We start from the raw sequence: 20,275 nt of genomic DNA, 5'->3' as shown, positions 1-20,275 counted from the left end.
GATCCTCTCACTAGCTAGGCAGCGCCCCACACCATCACCCCACTAAAGATCCTCTCACTAGCTAGTGCCTCAGAGCCCCACACCATCACCCCACTAAAGATCCTCTCACTAGCTAGTGCCTCAGAGCCCCACACCATCACCCCACTAAAGATCCTCTCACTAGCTAGTGCCACAGAGCCCCACACCATCACCCCACTAAAGATCCTCTCACTAGCTAGTGCCTCAGAGCCCCACACCATCACCCCACTAAAGATCCTCTCACTAGCGAGTCCCTCAGCGCAGTGATTGGTGGGGATCCTTACATCCATCTGTGCTTTAGCCTGGCTATGCTACGGTACACATAACAACACAGTGTACAAATGGGTCAAACTACTTACCATTTTTTTATAATTAAGAAGGTCTTCTATTATCGATGAAGGATAAAACGCAGCGCTACTAGAAAGGGTACAGTGAACAGTATTCATTCTTCACACTGTTCATTACAGTACCCATAATGCAGTTGTGGAGGGAGTGGCACACACAATAGATAATAGCACATAAGATAAGCATTGCTTTTGTCTGTGGTGTCACCTGGCAGATAACGTCTTTTTGGGTGCGTAGACTAGACGTGTAATCGAGGTAGAGAAAGGAAGTCTGCACTCCAATATGCAGCAGGGGCATCACAGCAAACATGTTGGCATACAGCCTTCCTCTGTGTCATCAGTGGTGTCACCTGAGATATATAACTATTGGAGCAATCTGATGCATAGGCGCTGTGAATACACAGCTTTAATTGCTTTTGATGAAGTGTTACGCCCATTTCATGACTGCTTCTCCCACCCAGAGTTCGACTTGTTGAGAGGGGTTCACCTCACAGCTTACCACTCATGGAGTCCGGAAAGGTGAGTCAGTCCATCAACATTTAGCACAGCAGCTTTCCACCACATGCATGCACCAAGCAACACAGGGAGCTCAGAGATGACCAGTTGCATTGATTTATTGATTTTGTATCCAGATTCTGCCTGGTGTTCGGATCATCATTGCCAATCCTGAGACCAAGGGGCCTTTGGGTGACTCACACCTGGGGGAGGTGAGTAAGCCTGGGGCGTCTGGAGTAATGAGGACCCACACTCTCTCAGAGGAATTGGATTTGTCCTGCAGGAAAGTTAGCTATGGCGCTCTGATATTTTAACAGTCTAAAATACTGAATTTATTTCCATAAACAGCTCCAACGAATTAAATAACATGATTCTAATCATTCAGGGATCAGTGAATGCTTGCAGTTTTAGCCGTTCTGGTCGTAGGTGTCACGTGATTGGTAAAGTTGCCCACTCATCCTGATGACAAGCCTTGAGCTCTCAGTTTGATCATCCTGCCATATAGCCTTTGAGCTGGCTCAGCCTCCCCAACAAATGTATGCAGATTTGAAGTAAAAAATGTTCTCCGATAATCTGCTGAATCTTTCCAATTTACACACACCCAGCAAACGCTCGAGACTTTGTTGACCCCTCTCCAAGTATGGCACAGATTTCAGCATAAAGTCTGGTGTTCATGTTTTTGGACCAAATTGCTTTTGGCCGGCAGTCTTGAGGTTTCCCAGATGCTGGTTGGCTCCGATATTTGACCCGTGGTCACAAAAGTAGCTCTCTCTTTGGCAACGCGCTGCCCATTTCTGTCTGAGTATGCCCGTATTCCGTGCTTTATGTCTTTGTTTAACTGCAATTCCACTTTCTCTCAGGGAAACCTAGATTGATGTGTAGGCTTATGTCCCTTTGAACGAAAGCCAAATGGATGAGATGTGTAATCATGAATGCTCATAAATATTCCCCCTTGTCTGTCAGATCTGGGTGAGCAGCGCCCACAATGGCAGCGGCTACTTCACCGTGTACGGGGACGAGGCGCTGCAGTCGGACCACTTCACCTCGCGGCTGAGCTTCGGGGACACCGCGACTGTGTGGGCACGCACCGGTTACCTGGGCTTCTTGCGGCGGACTGAGCTCACTGACGCCAGTGGAGGTACCACAGGACCACGAACTCTCCATGTTTGCACACACCAGTACAGTCTCAGAAGTTACACAGAACTAATGTTGTTGATGGGGAGTACCTGCAGATGGGCTGTGAGAACCCATTTCAGATGATGTAGTGAAACAACACTCATATCTAAGAACCCATTTCAGATGATCTAGTGAAACAACTGTCATATCTAAGAACCCATTTCAGATGATCTAGTGAAACAACAGTCATATCTAAGAACCCATTTCAGATGATCTAGTGAAACAACAGTCATATCTAAGAACCCATTTCAGATGATCTAGTGAAACAACAGTCATATCTAAGAACCCATTTCAGATGATCTAGTGAAACAACAGTCATATCTAAGAACCCATTTCAGATGATCTAGTGAAACAACAGTCATATCTAAGAACCCATTTCAGATGATCTAGTGAAACAACAGTCATATCTGAGAAGTTAGTCAGGTCACTAAGAAGGGTGGGAGCCAGGCCGCACACTCACATTTTAGTATTAAAGTAAAACTTGCTTAAAAAAATGTGCTTAATGCAATAGGATCCAGTGCTCTGCCAAAAAGGGAGCGGTTGATGTTTAATGTTTGGTTTTCACTTGGTTTGATTGTGTTTATTTAAAGATTTGGCTTTCAGTGAATCTGTGTTGAGTTCTCACTCTTCATTATGAATGCTCTCACATAGCCCCGTAATCACTGAACATTTGTGGGTTCAAATTTGATATCTGCATGAAAAACTTGGCTACTTTGCTGGTAGCATATGAAAATGGATAAAGTATGTTACTTTACTTATTTGAAAGACACAGTCCTTATCAATATTACTTATCAACAGTCCTTATCAATAGCTGTTAGAAGATTTTCAGGAGCATGATGTACTGTAAGTTGTGCAGCTGGTGTTGCAGATGCAAACTTCTAATAAACAGGAGCGTAAAGCTTGTGTGCTCTCCCGTCTGACCCTGTGTTTCTGTGTTCCCCTCAGAGAGACACGACGCCCTGTATGTGGTTGGGGCCCTGGACGAGGCTATGGAGCTTAGGGGTATGAGGTACCACCCCATTGACATCGAGACATCCGTCATACGCACTCACAAGAGCATCACAGAATGGTAGGTACCCTTTTTTGAAGCATAAATCACATATAAGGATTTAAAATACAAATTATGTGTGACAGAAATTTGACATGGTTTCCATATCATATACGTATTCCTGGAACTAAGAAATCAGGTGTATTTTCTAATTGACTAGTGACAAAAGTAATAATGCTTCCCATTGGATAAATGTGTTCATTTTCTCGTTACTCAACGCTTATCACTAGGGACGTCTTTTTCTTAATGACTAATGAATGAATGAATGTATGAATGATTGACTAATGACTTAATGGCAAATGAACCTGTGTGCCCCCAGTGCCGTGTTTCCCTGGACCAACCTGTTGGTGGTGGTGGTGGAGCTGGAGGGGTCGGAGCAGGAGGCGCTGGACCTGGTGCCCCTGGTGACCAACTCGGTGCTGGAGGAGCACTACCTGATCGTGGGCGTAGTGGTGGTGGTGGACATCGGCGTCATCCCCATCAACTCGCGCGGCGAGAAGCAGCGCATGCACCTGCGGGACGGCTTCCTGGCCGACCAACTGGACCCCATCTATGTGGCCTATAACATGTAGCTTGTGTATGGAAGTGTGTGTGTGTGTGTGTGTGTGTTTGTGTGCGTGTGTGTAGGTGTGTGTGTGTTACGAATGAGTATAGGTGTGTGTTTGTTTATTTTTTATTTACGCAAGACTGCAAATGACTGGGTCTTCTTCAGAGGAGAGCAAGAAAGAGTGGAGGCCTGTCAAAGAGACACTAAGGGGAACACAGCATCGCTGGCAGTGTTGGGTATTCAGAGGAGACCAAACACAGGGTTAGGATAGGAAATGCATGGCTTTGAAAAAAATAATGAAAGAAAAGGAGGCTGCTCCTGTTTTCCTCTCCATGGTGGAATAAGAACTCTCTCCCCCAAACCCGTTGTAAAAACACGCTTTTTTATTTGCTTGTTTTGAATATTGCATTTTATTTTTTGGAGAAAAAAAACAACAAACTCTGTGTGTGGGTATGTGTGGCTGTTCCATGTAATGTAACTGCTGGCGTTCGCTCATTTTTAGTCAATGGCGAAGGGTATTTTTTGAAAAGAAAAAAAAGATATATATCGACATACCGTGGCAAACTGTGTAATTATATGTTTGGTAGTTTTATTTGGAGTAGCGTGTTGAAAGAATACACGTAACAAAGCAAAACTTACCCAGTTGGTTCTTTCATTTAAAAGAAAAGAGAGGTACGGAAAAAAAGGATTTGTATGTATGCTGGAACCGTCCATCTGCAAAATTTGATCTTTGACCTCTGTAAATGTACTTGTCCCTCCCCCAATAACTGGCTGGGGTGTGAAAGACCCCTAGCGTTTTCGATTCCTTCATGTTTAATATCATTGTACAAAGCTTAGGGTAAACACCAAGTCCAGTTGATATTGTGTAAGTATGTACAGAGAATAGTTCTTATTTATTTTGTTCTTTTTAGAAGTGTGTGAGAGAAGACAATTGAAAATGTTTTCCTCATTAAATATTGCTAATATAAAAAAACAAAGCATTGTATCATCTTGAGTGAGTAGTATCACATCAAGTATATGTAAAAATATAAATATATATACAAATCTATATAAATATATATAAAAATAAGACCTAGGAATCACCAATGAAAGGTTTCAAATGCAGTACTTCCCACTGACATGGTGTGTGTCACAGGCAAAAGTGAGTTGTGAGAGTTACACACAGACATGAATATCGATTTGATCCCATTTACAGTGAACACAGAGAAACCAGATTTTCTTGGAAAGTATGACGAATGCAGACAGGAAATATGTGTCGCTGGGGTCAGAAAATATATATATATATATAAATATATATATATATATATATATGTATGTGTTTCTTTAAGATGAAAAGGTTTATCATGCCCTTATCGAGTGATAAAGAATCTTTAACAATGTGCCTGGAATTCTGTTTACACTCTGCTTTACATAATTCAGATTTGCGTCACAACCTCATATACTGTGAGTTGCTGATTGTATTTTTTTGTTTTGTTGTTTTTCTATCATTTATTTGACTTTGCCGTCCATCTCATTTCATGTATATTCTTTTTTCACAAATTTTACTTATTTATTTTTACCTTTTGTTTGTTGAATGCTTCATTAGCTTCTGTTAACAGAATATCATTGGGGGGGGGGGGGGGGGGGGTAGAACTGTTGAACTGATGATTACCATTTTTTAAAAATGTCATAATTATGTGAGTATTGTAATTCTAGCTACATCCAAGATACAACAGCTCAAAGATATTTATGACACAGGTCTGTCTCCAAACATCACTGTGCTAATCAAGGGGATATGTGGCATGTGAACTTTTTGTCTGATGTCATTGTAGTCACATGGTCCATTTTCACCAATGATGATGTGGAAATATATTACTGGTCAAAGGCTCTCCAGAGGAAAAATATCTGAATAAACCACTCTTAACAGAAGGCAGTTCTCCCAAAGATGAGTAGTAGGCTACTCAATAAGACTATAAGAGAAATCACAGTGGCAAAACTAGTGTTTACGTATGTGTAACTACATCAGTTTCATGTTTAGTTTTTTTTGCTGGTTTGTTTCATTACTTAAAGTAGCCAACATCAGTCATGGGAACAATTAATTGCAGACACCTGGTACTCATTCCATCTGGTCAGCCTCCCATAAACCAGGTTCTGTTTTTTTCTGTGATATAGAGATGATTCACATGGTGGTATTGATTATTGGGATCTTGCTGCGGTCAGTGACATTGGGATGGGCTAAATTATAAACAGAAAAATATCAAAACCCTGTTTCCTATTTTTTCTCCTTTTTGTAGTGTGATGGAGTATGGGACCTGGATTTACACCTAACCATAAGGTGAAAATGCAGCCAATGTTTTGTTTCATTCTGTTGAAAAAGACAACAAACAAAAGTCTTAACATATGTGTTTGATCACATTATTGTTGTCATTCCCATACAAAAAAAATGTTTTCCCGTTTTTGAAAAAAAAGAAAAAGGTGCACATCATTTTCGACCTGTGACGTTATTTCCTTCTTTGGTTGGAAATCTAGACTTACTACGTGAGAGAGTCTGCATGGTGTCTGTAAATATTGTTGGTTACATTTAAAAAAAAGCTTAAGAAAAAAAAAAGAACAAGATTTATTTTGTATGGTGCAGGTGTGTTTTAAATTCTGTTTTGTACACATAAAAAAGTATTCAATGACACTTTTATAGGAGCCTGCTTCGGCCAACCTTCACAAGATATGGTGCAATAAAGTGCTTTGATTGGTAAAAACTGTGATTTTCTGTGCAGATGCAAAACTACTGGCTTAACTACGAGCTGTTGTATCCTAGTGAAAAGACACCCTAAAATAGATTTTCAAACGCATTGATACCTGTGGATGATATGTTTATTGTACCTTGTACATATACATAGAGTACTATTACATATGTAAATGCAAGAGGGGAATCTCACAGCGAAATGTCAGATATGGGTAAGACTGTACAGACAGATGCATACAGGGGAAGAAAAGGGGCGCTACTACCATGTCGCAGGCTGGTGGGTTGGGAATACTCTTTTCAGTAGTAATTTCTCTTCCCCACATAAATATTAACGAAATTCTGTTTTAAAATTTAAAAAGTGGATTGGATCCAAAGGAATTCAAAAATATATATTAATAAAAAACAGATGAGAAGTCCAAAACATAAGCGTAACATCAAGGCAATGTGGGACAAAGTAAAGCCAAAGTGAGAAACTTTCAAAGACAAAAAAAAAAAGGTATACAACCCACTTTACATGCAGACGGGAATGCAAAGAATTCCCCACCTTAGAAATCACAAATACTCATTTTTTTACAGATTGAACTTTTATAAAATACATAGTTAATGCATTCATGAAATGTACATATGCTACTAACGTGCAAACGGCATCAAATATTCACGTTTAGTGGCAAACATTTATTTACATGTAGTGCAACGGTGAGGTGAGAGAGAGCAGGGGGTGGGGTGGGGTGGGGTGGGGCACAGAGAAACAGATAGAGCAATGGGGACCTTTGGCTGTACAGCCTACAAGCACAGCGGAGACACACCCAGTGCTTCACAAAGAGACAGGGAATCAAATGCGCCCATGGAGGAGTCTGTGCAACATCACTGGACAAGCTGAAGTGTTCCTCCCCCAGATGGACAGACTCATGAGCCGCAGTGACCATCGTCAGGTTGGACACTCCACTGTCCTCTCCACGGAGCCCAACACATGATCCAATTGCATCAACAATTTCAATTCCACTGATTAACAACAAAAACATTTTTTAAAGAAAAATTTAAAATGGTGTCATTTACAGTGGTCCACCCGCAGCCTGCTGCTCCTTTGTCATGATTTTTGTTTAAACTGTAATCGATTAATGGTTATTAAAAACGTGAACAAAATGTTTAAAAAGATCACACTGACCTGACAGGAAAAAGAAAAAGAAACGTAGAACCGTTTGGATTCACAAGCAGAGGAGGAATACACAAGCAACACTAAAAATTAGGATGTATTATACAAATCTAAAAAAAAAATAATAATAATAAAATCACTGTAGACTCAACCTCAGCAAACAGTTCATGATCTTTCCAGTCATGGAATCCAAAAGAGATTATTTTTATAAGATTAAAAAACAAAACAAAAAAACGAAACAAAAAACATGTTTAACGGGGACATGAAATGTGCATATTCAAACATGGAAGATTGTTTCAGCTTGTTTTTTTAAAGGCAGGTGAACTAACCTGCCATCATCACCCTGTTTCCAAAATGGAGATCACGAACCATTTAGGAATAAAATACTATTTTTACAAACATCAAAGTCAATGTTTGAGGCAAACATTGCCCACGCTACTACAAAATGAAAGTAAAGTCCCCCACATACATCTCATCATCAGTTGCCTGACTCTTACGCTGAATATGTTTTCAACTATTTTATGGCAAGCAAGGCTTCATACTTTGCAGGAAAAAGAATTCTTGTTTACGTAGAGTAAAGGGTTCTAGCCAGGGTTAATGTGATGTTGAATGTTGAATGTGCACCTTTTCATGATTAATGCTTAAAGAATGAGAAAAGAGCCTGTTTCACCCCTGCTCCAAACTCCTATCTGTCCACACTCCCCGCCAAATGTCTTAAATGTCTTCCTCCCTCCTTTGACCATGATTCTTTCCCCACGGGCCTGGGTACGCCAGCATTGAGATGGGGTGTGGTGGTGGGGGCAAATGAAACTGCCCAGTCATGAGTCTCACAGTCTTCAGGCGTGCAAAGCTGGGGGGCTGACGTGTGGGGTGGGGCCTGGGTTGTCGGAGGGGTTGATGGGAAGGAGAGGGGGCAGTTGTTGGCGAGGCTCATCTCTTCCTGCGACAGGTGCGCTTGTGGTCGGCGTGCCAGTGTTCCTGTTGACACTTGATGGAGCAGTACGAAGTGTTCCAGCAACAGTGGTACATGGCCTCCTCTTCACAATTGTAGCACTGGGGGAGTCAAAGACAAAGCAAGCCATCACATTTCACAGTTCACTCGTTTCCAGAGTCATCATCTGAATCACTCTGAGCTCCAGTGCAATGCATGTCTGACACATGCATTATGGTAAGCGATAAGTCTTGGTAAGTCCATGGTAAGTCTTAAAAAACGCCCATTTTGTCAATAATCTGTTCAGGTTTGAAGCAGCACTACAGGAATTTGCCACTTTTGAGGTATGTTTTTATAGTCATGTGAAGAACAGGTTAACACGTCAGCGATTCTTGCTAGCCACCCAGGCATTGCGCTATGTAGTTCTGTGGTCCAGAGCAGACCACACCCAAAAAGGCAACTATATCTGATTAAATCAACAACTATATCGACACAACACCAGTAGGCATGCTAGCATGCTTCCATCAGTGTTGACTGCGCTGTTGTTGCCGTTTCCAAGGTTCTTCATGTCTTTCAAAGCAGCACAACGGAACAATAGCTATTCGTTAAATGTATGCTAGCAGCTAAAACTAACGAAATCTCTTGAAATGTGCTGACTCTGGGATTATGACAAACTAGTTACTCAACGACTGTCCTTACACTGTCAAACATCAAGCAAGTGCAACATAAGACAAAGCAAGACGGCAAATAAGCTACTAACTAGATCGGCAGAAAGTAAAGTAAACAAGTCAGGTCGGCAGGCTGCGGCAGGCAAAACTACAGAACGCAGATATGCCTATGGACCCTGCTATCGGAATGGCACGGACGCGATTCTCCATATTAAAAGTCATTGTAGCGCCCCAATTTTTTTTAAGCTGTTATTTTAAGGTTAAACTGCTTATCCTTACCCTAATCCAGAAGTATAATTGTTGCATATTGGGGCTTTAAGTAATTGGATCTTTAGTTCTGGACCAAAACCCTTTAGAACTACTTTCAATTCCCTTTGGTCCATTACTCCAAGGGTAAAGCCAGAGATTCTGACCAAACTTTTAAAGACCAGTACTAGTGCTCTGGGTATCTTATCGCATCTCAGCATGGGGCCTCGGTGACCAGGGATCTGTGTCTCAAGTCTGTGTTCCATTGAACATTGTCAATTTGGCTCTTTATTCAAGCTCTAGCAAATCCTTAGAGTCTCTACAGACAAAACCAAAACAGACACACATTATATTTTCTCTGGTTTCAATAAGACCACAAGAGGCAAACAAAGGTCCCCAGATTAGTCAGAAAAGTTTCTTGACCTCTTGAGCCAAAAAAAGAATATGCTTATTATCAGTAGCTAACGGGAAATGTCTGCATTAGACATTACTGCCTCTCAATTATGAAAGCTATAGATCAATAAATCTATATATCACAATCAAATGTTCAGAATTAAATGTGGACTCCCCTCTCTCTATGTGACTATACAAACTTAAACAATATCAACAGATTTGTTTAAAACTAGATACACATTTAAAAAGAGTGATGATGCCCATAGTGGTTCTTTGCAAAAGCCTGAAGTTGAGGCCCAACTCACCCACTGCTTCTTCTTGGTCTGGGAGATGAGCTGCTTGTGCTGGTTCACCATCTTCTTCATCTCCTCCATCAGATCCTCTTTGCACTTCTCCTTCACCTGCTTGCACTTTCTGTCCATCTCCGCCTGGCCACTGGCCACCGCCTTCTGCACTGCCTGCCTCTTGTCATCCTCCATCTCCGCCCGGACCTGCAGGAGGGGGTTCAGGGCCAGTAAGATGTCTGACAGCATGATCTTAAAGGACACCGAGCTCTTAAACCTGCCAACCCTAAGCATTTGTCTGCTCTTGGTACTACAATGCATTTTGCACCTGGTTCCAAACATGTGACAGATCCTTGTGCTGCAGAATTTCACGCTGTTAGAAATCCCCCCTAAACAGTCTTGATCAGCTGATCCATTCTAACTCTTCATAACTCATTCTAGCTCAGGCTGATGACACAGTTCTCAGGCTCTAACAGACATGTGTGCCAACAGGACCATCAGCCTCCAATGAAAAGCGTGCACCACTCGTATAGCACCTCCCCTCTCAGGGCACACACAGGGCCTTACAGGCGTTTATCCACACAGGAGGAACCTCAAGCTTCACTCCTAAGTTTGCCTCTGTCGGTGTCCCATCCCCTTAAGAGTTACTATGCCATTGGCTACACAACAAACAAAGATATTATAGCAGAAATAATTGGACAGTACCAACCCCTTTACAAAGTGATGAATAAAAACATAGGAGGCGAAGGGGAGCCTGAGATTGGGGTAACACTGTTTAGCGTGTGGGTCTGGGAGTTCTCTTCTCTACCTTCTCCGTGGCCTCCTTGACGAGGCGCTCCGTCTCCCGCTTGTTCTCTGCCTTCATCACCTCCTTGACGTCGTTGAAGATCTTGGTGTACTTGTCGTGGCACATGTTCTGGCAGCTGCTCTCGTTCACCGTCTGGGTGCCGCGGTGCTGCATGCGCGGGCCGGACGACGAGCCCGTGGAGGAAGAAGAAGACGACGAGGATGAGGGCCCCGTCTTTCGCGTCTGTGTGGAGACAGACAGGCGCTCGGGCAGGTGGGGCGTGGCCGTGGGGATCTCCTGGCTGGAGCTCACCGCCTCCATTTCAGGCTCAGGCTCCTGGAAGAAGAGTGAGGAAGACAACAGTTACAAAGTTTCCTGACAAAAAAGGGCCTCATATTCCATAAGGGTGCATACTGTACATATTGTGTCCATAATGAATGATTTTATCTACTGCAAACTGATTGTCTCCTTAACACATAAACATAAAACCTATTGCTATTGCAGTGGAGTTTCAACTAAATGTATTCCTTTTTGCCTTACTGGGAGCAATACTGAAGAAGAGGCCTGCACGCGCACGGGAGTACCGGGGGACACAGCACAAAGGAGTGCGACGACTTATTCTGATTCCGGAGTATGGGTGCAATAAAGGTCTTTTTTTTTTTTTTTCTCAAACTACAGAATGTTATTCGTGTTCGCATGAGAGCAGGAGGAAATAACCTATGTTTTACATAAACAGACAACTGTAATATCAACAGGACATGAGCTTTCAATCACTGTAGTCAATGTAATATTGTTTCTCTCATACACACACACACAGTCAGACTATAATGTTGCTCACACACATGCATTCATCATCAGGGAATTTAGTCACACACACACACACACACACACACACACACACACACACACACACACACACACACACACACCTCCTCTTTGGGCTCAGGAGGCTGATTGCGACGGCTCTTCTTGGCCTTGGGCTCCTGGTTAATCTTCAGCTGTGATGCACATAAAAAAGAACATATGAGGAAACATTCAGACACAATTCACTAGAGCAAATCTCCATCAAACATTTACACACAGTCTTTAGCACAAACATCTTGTTAAATTCAACCCAGCCCTTTGGAAGACACTGATGGGCCGGACGGAACACTCAGGCTTCAGGGGCGCTTCAGTTACGGGGACCATCATCACGGTGCCTGGCTGCCCTATCTTTCTAATCAGGCTTAATTAAGCGTGATCAGCATATGAAATTCATGACTGAGTCATCAGAGGAGGTGTGACTAATGATCCCTTCATTCCAGTTAATAAAAAAAGAATCATCCTGTTCCGCGCATAAATCAGGACTCTGTAATTACACTGCAGTATGAGAGATATGCCGTCTGCCGAAAACCCATTTTTATCCCGTGCCAAAGCCGAAACACAGATCCCCGTAATTACAGTAATGATTCTCTAAACGGCAACATGAGAAACAAAGGGTGACAATGCGTACGCAATTCCAGTTAACAGCCACCAGATGGCGCCCCACAGGCAGGCAGCAGCCCTCACCTGCTCGTTGCTGGTGGAGGAGATGCTGGACTCTGCCTCTTCTAGCCGCTCCTCGGGCCGCTCCTCGCTGCCCAGGCCCTTCCAGGTGCGGTTCTCAGTCGTGAAGCGCTGGTGCATCTCCATCTCCTCACAGGCCTTCTTCCAGCCCGAGCTGCGCTTTACCTGCAGCTGCTGTGCATTCACCGTGATGGGCTGGATGTTGTCTGCCGGTATCCAGGCCCTGGGGCAAAGGGGAGGGCAAATGCCAACGGATGTCTTTATTAAGCACTTGATGGTGCTAAAATCAACGCAAAATATTAGGTTTTGCACAAATCGAAAAGCTGAGGTGAGTGAGAGTTTTTCTTTGCCATCACATTTTCATTGTGATCATAACAGTCTCCAGATCTAACATTCAGGCAATTTCAACAGGTCCAAGGTTTTGGCACAGCAGACATTCAGAATGATGAGCTCAGTCTCAACCTTCAGCTTTTCTCCATCTCTCTCCCCATCCTTCCTGTGGTAGCCCTTCTTTCCCACCGGGTCTCCCTTAATAATGGCAGGATGGGTGGTTGTATGGGTATTTTGATATGGTTGTATGGAGGTGGTCATGTGGCTGGATGATTGAATGGTTTAAAGACTACGCCAATAAAAGGAATCTAGGCAACCTTGATAATGTTGTGTTGTGTTGGTGTTGTGGGATTTTGGATTTTGCCAGCCAGCTGGCTCTCCTGAAACCCTTTAACCCATCACCCAACCCATTTGGGTGCCTGTAAACATAAGATCTGCAATCAAAGCGTTGGCCCTTGCTGGAGAAAAAGGTTGATCTATTTGAGATTTAACACTCCTGCTCCGTTCCTCGGGCCTCTCACCTCTGGTGCTGATAGCCAAAGAACCTGACATCCACTTGGGCCCCGTCTCTCTGCATGATCTTTGCAGGCCAGTAGCCAAAGCCTTTCATGCGAGCCCACACCAACTCATGATTGGGAGTCTGGAAGACACGAGGGGACTTTATTTATTCAGAGATACACACAGGACAAGCAGCAGAAGTGTGTTGTAGATTGTGTTAGACAACAGTACATTTGCCAATACTCACACAAGGGTAGCAAAACCAGTTGTCAGGCCGTGCGTTGGAGAGGTAGAAACAGTTTTTACACAAAAGTAACTCGTTCACCTGAAAGACAGGAGAGAGAAAGAGAATTTGATGCAAGAGCATCTCTCAAGCAAACATCTCGCTGATCCAACGTATACACTCCAGTTAACTCAGTCATCATGTGCTCAAACACACACACACACACACACACACACACACACACACACACACACACACACACACACACACACACACAACATACCTCATGACACGTGTCATTGTAAAGCATTCTCGCAATTTCAGTCTGATCGCTGTGCCCTGGAAAAGAGTTTCACCAGTTCAGATCAAACCCTCAAACTAAAATACGTTTCCAAAGTTCGTAAAAAAATAGAATGTGTATTTAAGTAAAGGGCTCAAGGCATTTAAATGGGATTGATAGCAATCTTTATCACATTCAACCAGATATCAACCAGATATCAGATCATATAAAACAGATACATTCAACCATCTGCCCATGAAACATTTCTCCTCACCTCCAAACAGGATGGCTGTGTTGTGGACGATGAGCTGAGCATCTGCCTTGAATTCCTCAAAGTTCTTGTATTTGCCTTCTGTGATGTTCTACAGGACAGACAAAACACAGCGATGTCCAGCCCAGCAGCTATAGATCTGACCGGTGCCATGCAACACCTCAATGTTAACACATGTGATGGAGGCTTCATACAACTTAATTTTTATGACCTAGTCCTTGACATCACATAATGTAGGTAAAAATAGGCATAGTATCTATACGTCAAGGACATCCCTCCTACTCAAGCAGTGTCTGGCAGTGATGTATATCTATCTATATCAGTATCTACATTGCTGTGATTTTCCATCTCTCTTACAGGATCATAATCGTTTAAGTGATGTGGCAGTACCATCACTCTCCTGCCAAGCTTCCTCACCTCTTGAACGTTTTCAACCTCCATCTGTGTGTGGATGAGTCTTCTGTACATGGGCTGCTTCGTGTCTTTGCCTTTCTTGTTAAGATCCACTGCCTGGAGCGAAGAAAATGTGAAAGAAAGGGTTAACGTGAGACAGACATTAGCTTTAATTCTGCCCTGCTACCATAGTTAGATGTCTAATGTTTAACACTATACAAGGGCTTTGTTAACTATTGTGAGTGTGACATTTAAATGTTTATTACTTTCCTCCAAGACCTCTGGCCCTCTTTAAAAGAAATGAATCATGTCTTTAGTATGGCTCCTAAGTCAACAGACTGCTTTAATACTTGGATATGAGGTATTTTCTTCATACAGTTTTTTCAACTACACATGGAAACGAAACCCCTCTGTAAAACTTACCCTCTCTTTCATTCGCCCCACAATAAACTGTAGGTATGTTATCATCTCATGCTTGGAACAGGTCTTCCTCTTGCTACCCTGCAGAACACAATGGAGCAAGGCAGTCAGAACACACATTCACTGATCCAGAACCCTCCCTGTGCATGGCCGCGCCGAAAACATGCTCGACCACACCCAAACATGCTCCTGTGGAAGTCAGCCTTTAAAGTCTAGATGAGACAAGCATGAAGGACCCACACAGAGACTTCAGAAGCTTTGGCCACACGCTTTACACTTCATCCACAAATCTGACCTGAGGATTTCTCTCAGAATAATACAAAGCTGACCTGAGGATTTCTCTCAGAGTAATACAAATCTGACCTGAGGATTTCTCTCAGAGTAATACAAATCTGACCCGAGGATTTTTCAGAGTAAGAGAATCTGATTTTGTTGCCATGCACTTTGAGCCCCCCCCTGTTAACCCACACACCCTCTGCTGCAGAAAGCCTTCACCTACCCTGCAGATCACACACTGCCAGTGTGCGCTGCTGTCCCTGGGCCGCTGCTCCTCGGTCAGGCAGCGCATGTGGTAGACGCGGAAGCAGCCATCACACTCCATCACCTCGCCCGGCAGGTGGCAGTCGAAGCAGTACCAGTCGTGGCTCTCCGCCTCCCACTCCTGCAACACAGACCCTCAGGTAATGCACCACCCTCCCTCCAGCTGGGCCCTGCATCCCTGGCATGGCCGGGTCACGGGGATATGCATAGGCGTGTGGATAGACACACGCGCACACACACACACACACACTCACTCAACACACCAAATGTGCAGGGCTGCCTGTGCTGTATCCTGTGCTACTGGGGGATGTTTATGACAGATGACAGAAGACATACATGTCTACTGCCAGACCGGTGAACCCTGAGACTATGTTGAGTTAGGCTTTATGAAGTTACATAAACCACTCAAAGCCAACATAAATGGAGCCTTGCCAAAGATATTCTGGGAATCTAACATTATTAAATGCGATATGACTTCTTGGCTTATGCATGGTATATGAACAGCACATTAAAGGCAGGATGAACATTCACGCCAAGATAACGCTTTCCATTGACCTTTTAAGATGTACACACGGAGGAGAGAAAACAGTCAGCTGGAGGACAAAAATGTCTTGCATGCCACACAACCCTCCTCCTCCATCTCCTCCTCCTTTCCCATAAAAATGTCCAACTATCCGCATGCAAGGTGCACACAACACACTTTAACAGCATCCCAAACCACTATCATTAGTAAGACAATATCCGATCACCACTACAGTGTGCTCGTCACGGAGACGGTGTCCCTGCTGCAGGCTACAGGGCACTAAATCTACAGGCGCATAGTTTTTTTCCGGGCGAACACATACAAGGTGAAATTACTGCACTTTTCAACACACTGTACTTTTACGATGAAAAAACAAACAAACAAAGTTTTTGTATGTGAGAGGGAAACTGCAGAGTGGCAGCAAAGTTGATACCTAAAATATAATAATACTTAAGTAACAATAACAACAATAACGATACTCGGTAGCTATCATAATGCGAAGAAGGGGTAGAGAGCACACTGAGATTGTCCCATTAAGCAGAGCGATGAAATTCAATGAAACTTGAGTCCAGTCTTTAAACATTATCCGATTTTTAGGATACATTGAGTTATAATTAATAATCCAAATTATTTGTTTGGAAATTGCACCCACTTACGGTGCACAGAAAGAATAATAAAATAAGTTTATAAAAGAAGCTCCATTGATTCCAAAGCTGTGCCGTGAGTTGACCACACAGACTAAAAGCTACTGGGATAACCTTGTTAGTGTAGAGTGAAAGAGAAAGAGAGAGATAAATAAAACAAAAAATAAAACAAAAACGACAAAAATTTAAATCCAAACATACCTTGGCTCCCTCAGACATCGGCTCCTGTGATAGCAAGTGATCCAAAAGACAGTGTTTTAAATCCTAATCTCTGAATGCACCGGACAAGACACACCTGATGCCGACCACACGGTCACTTAGCGGCGGGAACGTGCTGCGAGATCATGGAACTACCACACACACAACACGCCCTCTGCTCAAGACATCTACTCACACACAACACACACAATCACTGATCATCTTGTTTTGTGTTGAATCATTTGAACCGAAATCAAGGCATAAATCATATGTGCCTACCTAAAAAGCCAACCTGGCCTGACTCCATAACAGTCTGTAATAGGAACTCCATAGTGGCTACTGGCTTACAGAAAATACATGGTTTCCTCTAAGGGCTTCTGACCTTCCAGTAAAGGCACCAATTCTTTCTTGAGAGACAGGGCTCTCGTGTAAGGGAGGAATGTCTCTGGGGGCTGATAAAAGCATAACGGTGGAGGACGTTTCTTTTAACTTTAAAGTTTCACATTTTACCGATGACAGCTATCAAACCTTTATAAATGTGTGATATAGGAAAAAAAGTAAGTCTTTAGTTAAAAAGCTGCATCATGGAATCGTGTCTACTCTTGCATGTGTATGTGCCAGAAGTGTGACTTGGACAGAGGTTTGTTACATGAAAAAAGGAGGTAAAAACGTCAGACCCTCTACAGACAAAAAATTATTCCTCAGGGGAAAAAAAGGGTATTCTAAAAACCAGGTTACAGAAACAAACAGGATTTCTATAATAAGATATCATATCATGTGCTAAATCCCCAATTCATTTTGATCCAAAAACTGAATTGGCTGTTCAAGTCAAATAGCATGACCAGAAATCGAGAGCATATCTTTGCAACATAACTGTACAGCTGAAACACATTCATATTCACCAGGGCAGGTCAATATCTCCATGGTGCAAGCGTTTCAGCAGCACCCACTCAGATACCGGCTGAGGGATGAGAGGTTTGGAGGGGAGGGTAGGGGTAATGCCTTACATTTTCGTCCCCGGGCAGCCAGTAGCCCTCCTGCTCCACGCCTGCCTTGGAGCCCTTGCAGCCCACTGTGAGGGTCTCCACCACCAGCCCGTCCTTCACAGCCAGCACCAGCTGCCTGGCCGTCTCCTTGGGATGCATCCCGTACACCCGGCTCAGGTACCTACACAAGATTACAAAAAAAGGGTTTCTCACTGCTGTAGAAATTATCTGGTATCTCTATCCACACAGTCAATGTGCACAGTTTGCACTGTATATTTCCAATGGTCCTTTAACCCTCATAATTTCCAAAGCAGGATCATAGAGATCTATAGTTCTGTGTGCTACAACCCAGAAACATCTTGTGCAAGTCTATTATAGAAACAACCAACTCTCTCGAAACAGATCTTGTGACTTACTTTGAAATCCTGTCCATATTTGCAATTTGCTTCTGGTTGCGAATAACCTCGATGGCCGACCACACAAACTGGACAACTTTGGGGTCGGCCTGCCTTTTTTTCACCACCCGAGCCATGGCTTTTCAGCTCACACTGTAAAGAAACGGAGTAATCTGTTTAAGCTGTAAGCTTTTCAATAAAGAAAAGAAAGGAAAATAACTGACAAAACACACCATTCTTTTGAAAAGACCAAAAGATATTTTGTGTTGATTAAACACCACTGTACTGTGAGCGCCAGCATTTCCAAAACGGGCACCAAGGAATTTACCTTTTTATATTGTCTGTATTATATGAGCTATAAACTGGAACCGCAATGGAAGCCCTTTCGTGCCAAAATAAAAGAAACAAATAACATTGTCTTGCCTTCCTTGCACAAGGTTTTAATAAGCGCATAATCACAAGTGGAGAAGAACGCTGAGGGATAAGTCATCTGTCTGAAGTTAGTGCCGTTTATTTGAGAAGCTAACAGTTCTAAGTGTTCCATAGCCTTGAAACAAAGACTGTTATACAGGATTTCGGGTTTTGTCAGTTTTAATATGAGAATAGTGTTCTACCGCAAACAAAGAGAAAGTCCTGAAAGAATTAGGCAATAATGCCAATTTCTCACTAAGTGTGAACGACGAAAACGAGAGGCTTGAGCAACCACCCGCGTCAGAGACCAGTCAGTCTCGCCGGAAGAGACTGCTGGTTCTTAAAAAAAAAAAAAAACTACATCCACGCTTCCAATATCATAGCAGCAGGAAAGGCCAACTGGAGATAAAATCCATTAGATATGTCACAAAATCAAATTATTGAATGAGCCGCCCTTCCTTTATTCTAAAATCAATATCCACTATTATGAACCACACACATATTCCCCACATAAATGACAGGGCTAGGCTTGTTAAACGCAACGGTAGTGAGGGTATCCACACCACTGGAATGTAAAGCTACTTTTTTTTTACAGCCGAAATCGACAACATGACAACGCTTCGTTCGAATTTACAGTTACACTGTAACGTAAGTTGAGACAATGTTGCAGGGTGGAGTATGAAGAAACAAAGAATATTCCAGGAGCTATGAACCAGACATATAATCTTGACTACTGCACGTAGCCTATGGATTGGGAATAGAGGCATTATGGTGCATTGACTGAGGGCTATGCATAGGACCAATTGTAAGTTGCACAGCATTGTTCTCAAAATGTACAATATCCGTCTCCGGTAATTCACGGATTAAGAAGCAATGTTTGCACATTTCTGAGCAAAGAACGACCCTGGTCCAAATTATTCATTATGCAATTTGAGTGATCTTGAAAACAAAAGGGATACTATCTTTCTCGTAGGCTACCCTACCCTGTGCTAGGCTCTGTCGCCAACAACGCAAAGATGTGTCTACATAAAACAGTTACAATCAAGGTCTTTTCTGGGGTGACAGACATTTATAAATGCAAATTTGTATTAGGCAGCTGTTTACTGTGAGTGAATCGTTTTATATCGACATGTAAAAAATGTTCGCGATTGGAGGGAAATCCCTTATCGCCTCACATTCTTGCTAGCAGAAGGGACGCCATGTTGCTACTCTTCTACCTCACTTGAAAACAGGACCAGCACTTGGTTGTAGCTATTTTCTTTCCCTCAAAGCGAATTTTCGAACTGAAGATCACACTTACCGAAATCTTACAGATTAATAATGCCCCGCCTTATATTCTCGCTCAGGTCGTCAAAACAAGGCTGGTTACATTTGTATTTCCGGGAGTTATATGTCAGAATAATGGTTGAAGCACGGCCACAGTTCAGCGCTTCGAGGGGGTAAACATAAGCCAGGTTGGATTTTGTAGATGGGGAACTCTAGTGGCAGGACGCAGAATAGCGGGTTATGCCAGCCCTTTTTCTGTGTTGAAGAACGATTGTGATGTTACTTTGGTAAATTATGCTTTTACGCACCAAGAGAGGGATATATACTTATAGGCCGACTTACTTATTGCATCACTTCAGTTGAAGAAATGAACACGAACAGGGCTACTGCAATAACTGAAATGCAACAAAATAGTTTCAATGTAAAACTGCAAACTGTTTTTGCCATAGATAATTTTCTCGATATCAGAAAATAAGAATATAATCTTTTTTCAGATTAACTCTGTAAAATATGGCGACTAGGGATAAGCATGCTGGCTCTTTT

General features: G+C 42.8%; 2 protein-coding genes across 3 annotated transcripts in view; one reads left to right on the top strand and one right to left on the bottom strand.

The window, feature by feature from the left end:
• The window catches only part of dip2ca (disco-interacting protein 2 homolog Ca), a 91,236-nt gene extending 86,286 nt beyond the window's left edge, over positions 1 to 4,950 (top strand). Inside the window, exons 34-38 of the mRNA XM_080855148.1 lie at positions 824 to 881; positions 995 to 1,069; positions 1,821 to 1,995; positions 2,979 to 3,102; positions 3,401 to 4,950. Coding sequence (XP_080711274.1) covers positions 824 to 881; positions 995 to 1,069; positions 1,821 to 1,995; positions 2,979 to 3,102; positions 3,401 to 3,653 — 685 coding nt within the window. The 3' untranslated portion in view covers positions 3,654 to 4,950. The remainder of the gene's footprint in view (positions 1 to 823; positions 882 to 994; positions 1,070 to 1,820; positions 1,996 to 2,978; positions 3,103 to 3,400) is intronic.
• Positions 4,951 to 6,478: 1,528 nt separating this feature from the next.
• zmynd11 (zinc finger, MYND-type containing 11) lies at positions 6,479 to 19,905 on the bottom strand. 2 transcript variants are annotated; one of them, XM_080854711.1, is made up of 16 exons: positions 19,767 to 19,905; positions 18,077 to 18,208; positions 17,682 to 17,841; positions 16,678 to 16,701; positions 15,269 to 15,430; positions 14,773 to 14,850; positions 14,374 to 14,466; positions 13,960 to 14,047; positions 13,689 to 13,744; positions 13,430 to 13,507; positions 13,206 to 13,324; positions 12,358 to 12,577; positions 11,739 to 11,807; positions 10,831 to 11,145; positions 10,044 to 10,229; positions 6,479 to 8,553 (listed from the first exon to the last, which is right to left on the bottom strand). In XM_080854711.1, the coding sequence occupies exons 2-16, from the start codon at positions 18,190 to 18,192 to the stop codon at positions 8,431 to 8,433; spliced, it is 1,887 nt and encodes a 628-aa protein (XP_080710837.1). In that variant the 5' UTR covers positions 18,193 to 18,208; positions 19,767 to 19,905; the 3' UTR covers positions 6,479 to 8,430. The 2 variants fall into 2 exon arrangements, with proteins under 2 accessions (XP_080710837.1, XP_080710838.1); XM_080854712.1 differs by lacking the exon at positions 16,678 to 16,701.
• Between the last annotated feature and the right edge of the window lie 370 nt (positions 19,906 to 20,275).

Source organism: Sprattus sprattus (genome assembly GCF_963457725.1).
Source record: "Sprattus sprattus genome assembly, chromosome: 17".
Lineage (NCBI taxonomy): Eukaryota > Metazoa > Chordata > Actinopteri > Clupeiformes > Clupeidae > Sprattus > Sprattus sprattus.
Note: the sequence above shows the minus strand (reverse complement) of the source record. Positions and strands in the feature narration are given on the sequence as shown.

Excerpts from the sequence above, each read along its gene's own strand:
- zmynd11 (XM_080854711.1), bottom strand. The coding sequence starts at position 18,192 with ATGGCTCGGGTGGTGAAAAAAAGGCAGGCCGACCCCAAAGTTGTCCAG. Across the intron at positions 16,702-17,681 it reads GGCTGCCCGGGGACGAAAAT|GAGCCGATGTCTGAGGGAGC; the intron begins GTAAGGCATTAC and ends TTGCTATCACAG. Across the intron at positions 13,325-13,429 it reads ACTGGTTTTGCTACCCTTGT|ACTCCCAATCATGAGTTGGT; the intron begins GTGAGTATTGGC and ends CGTGTCTTCCAG.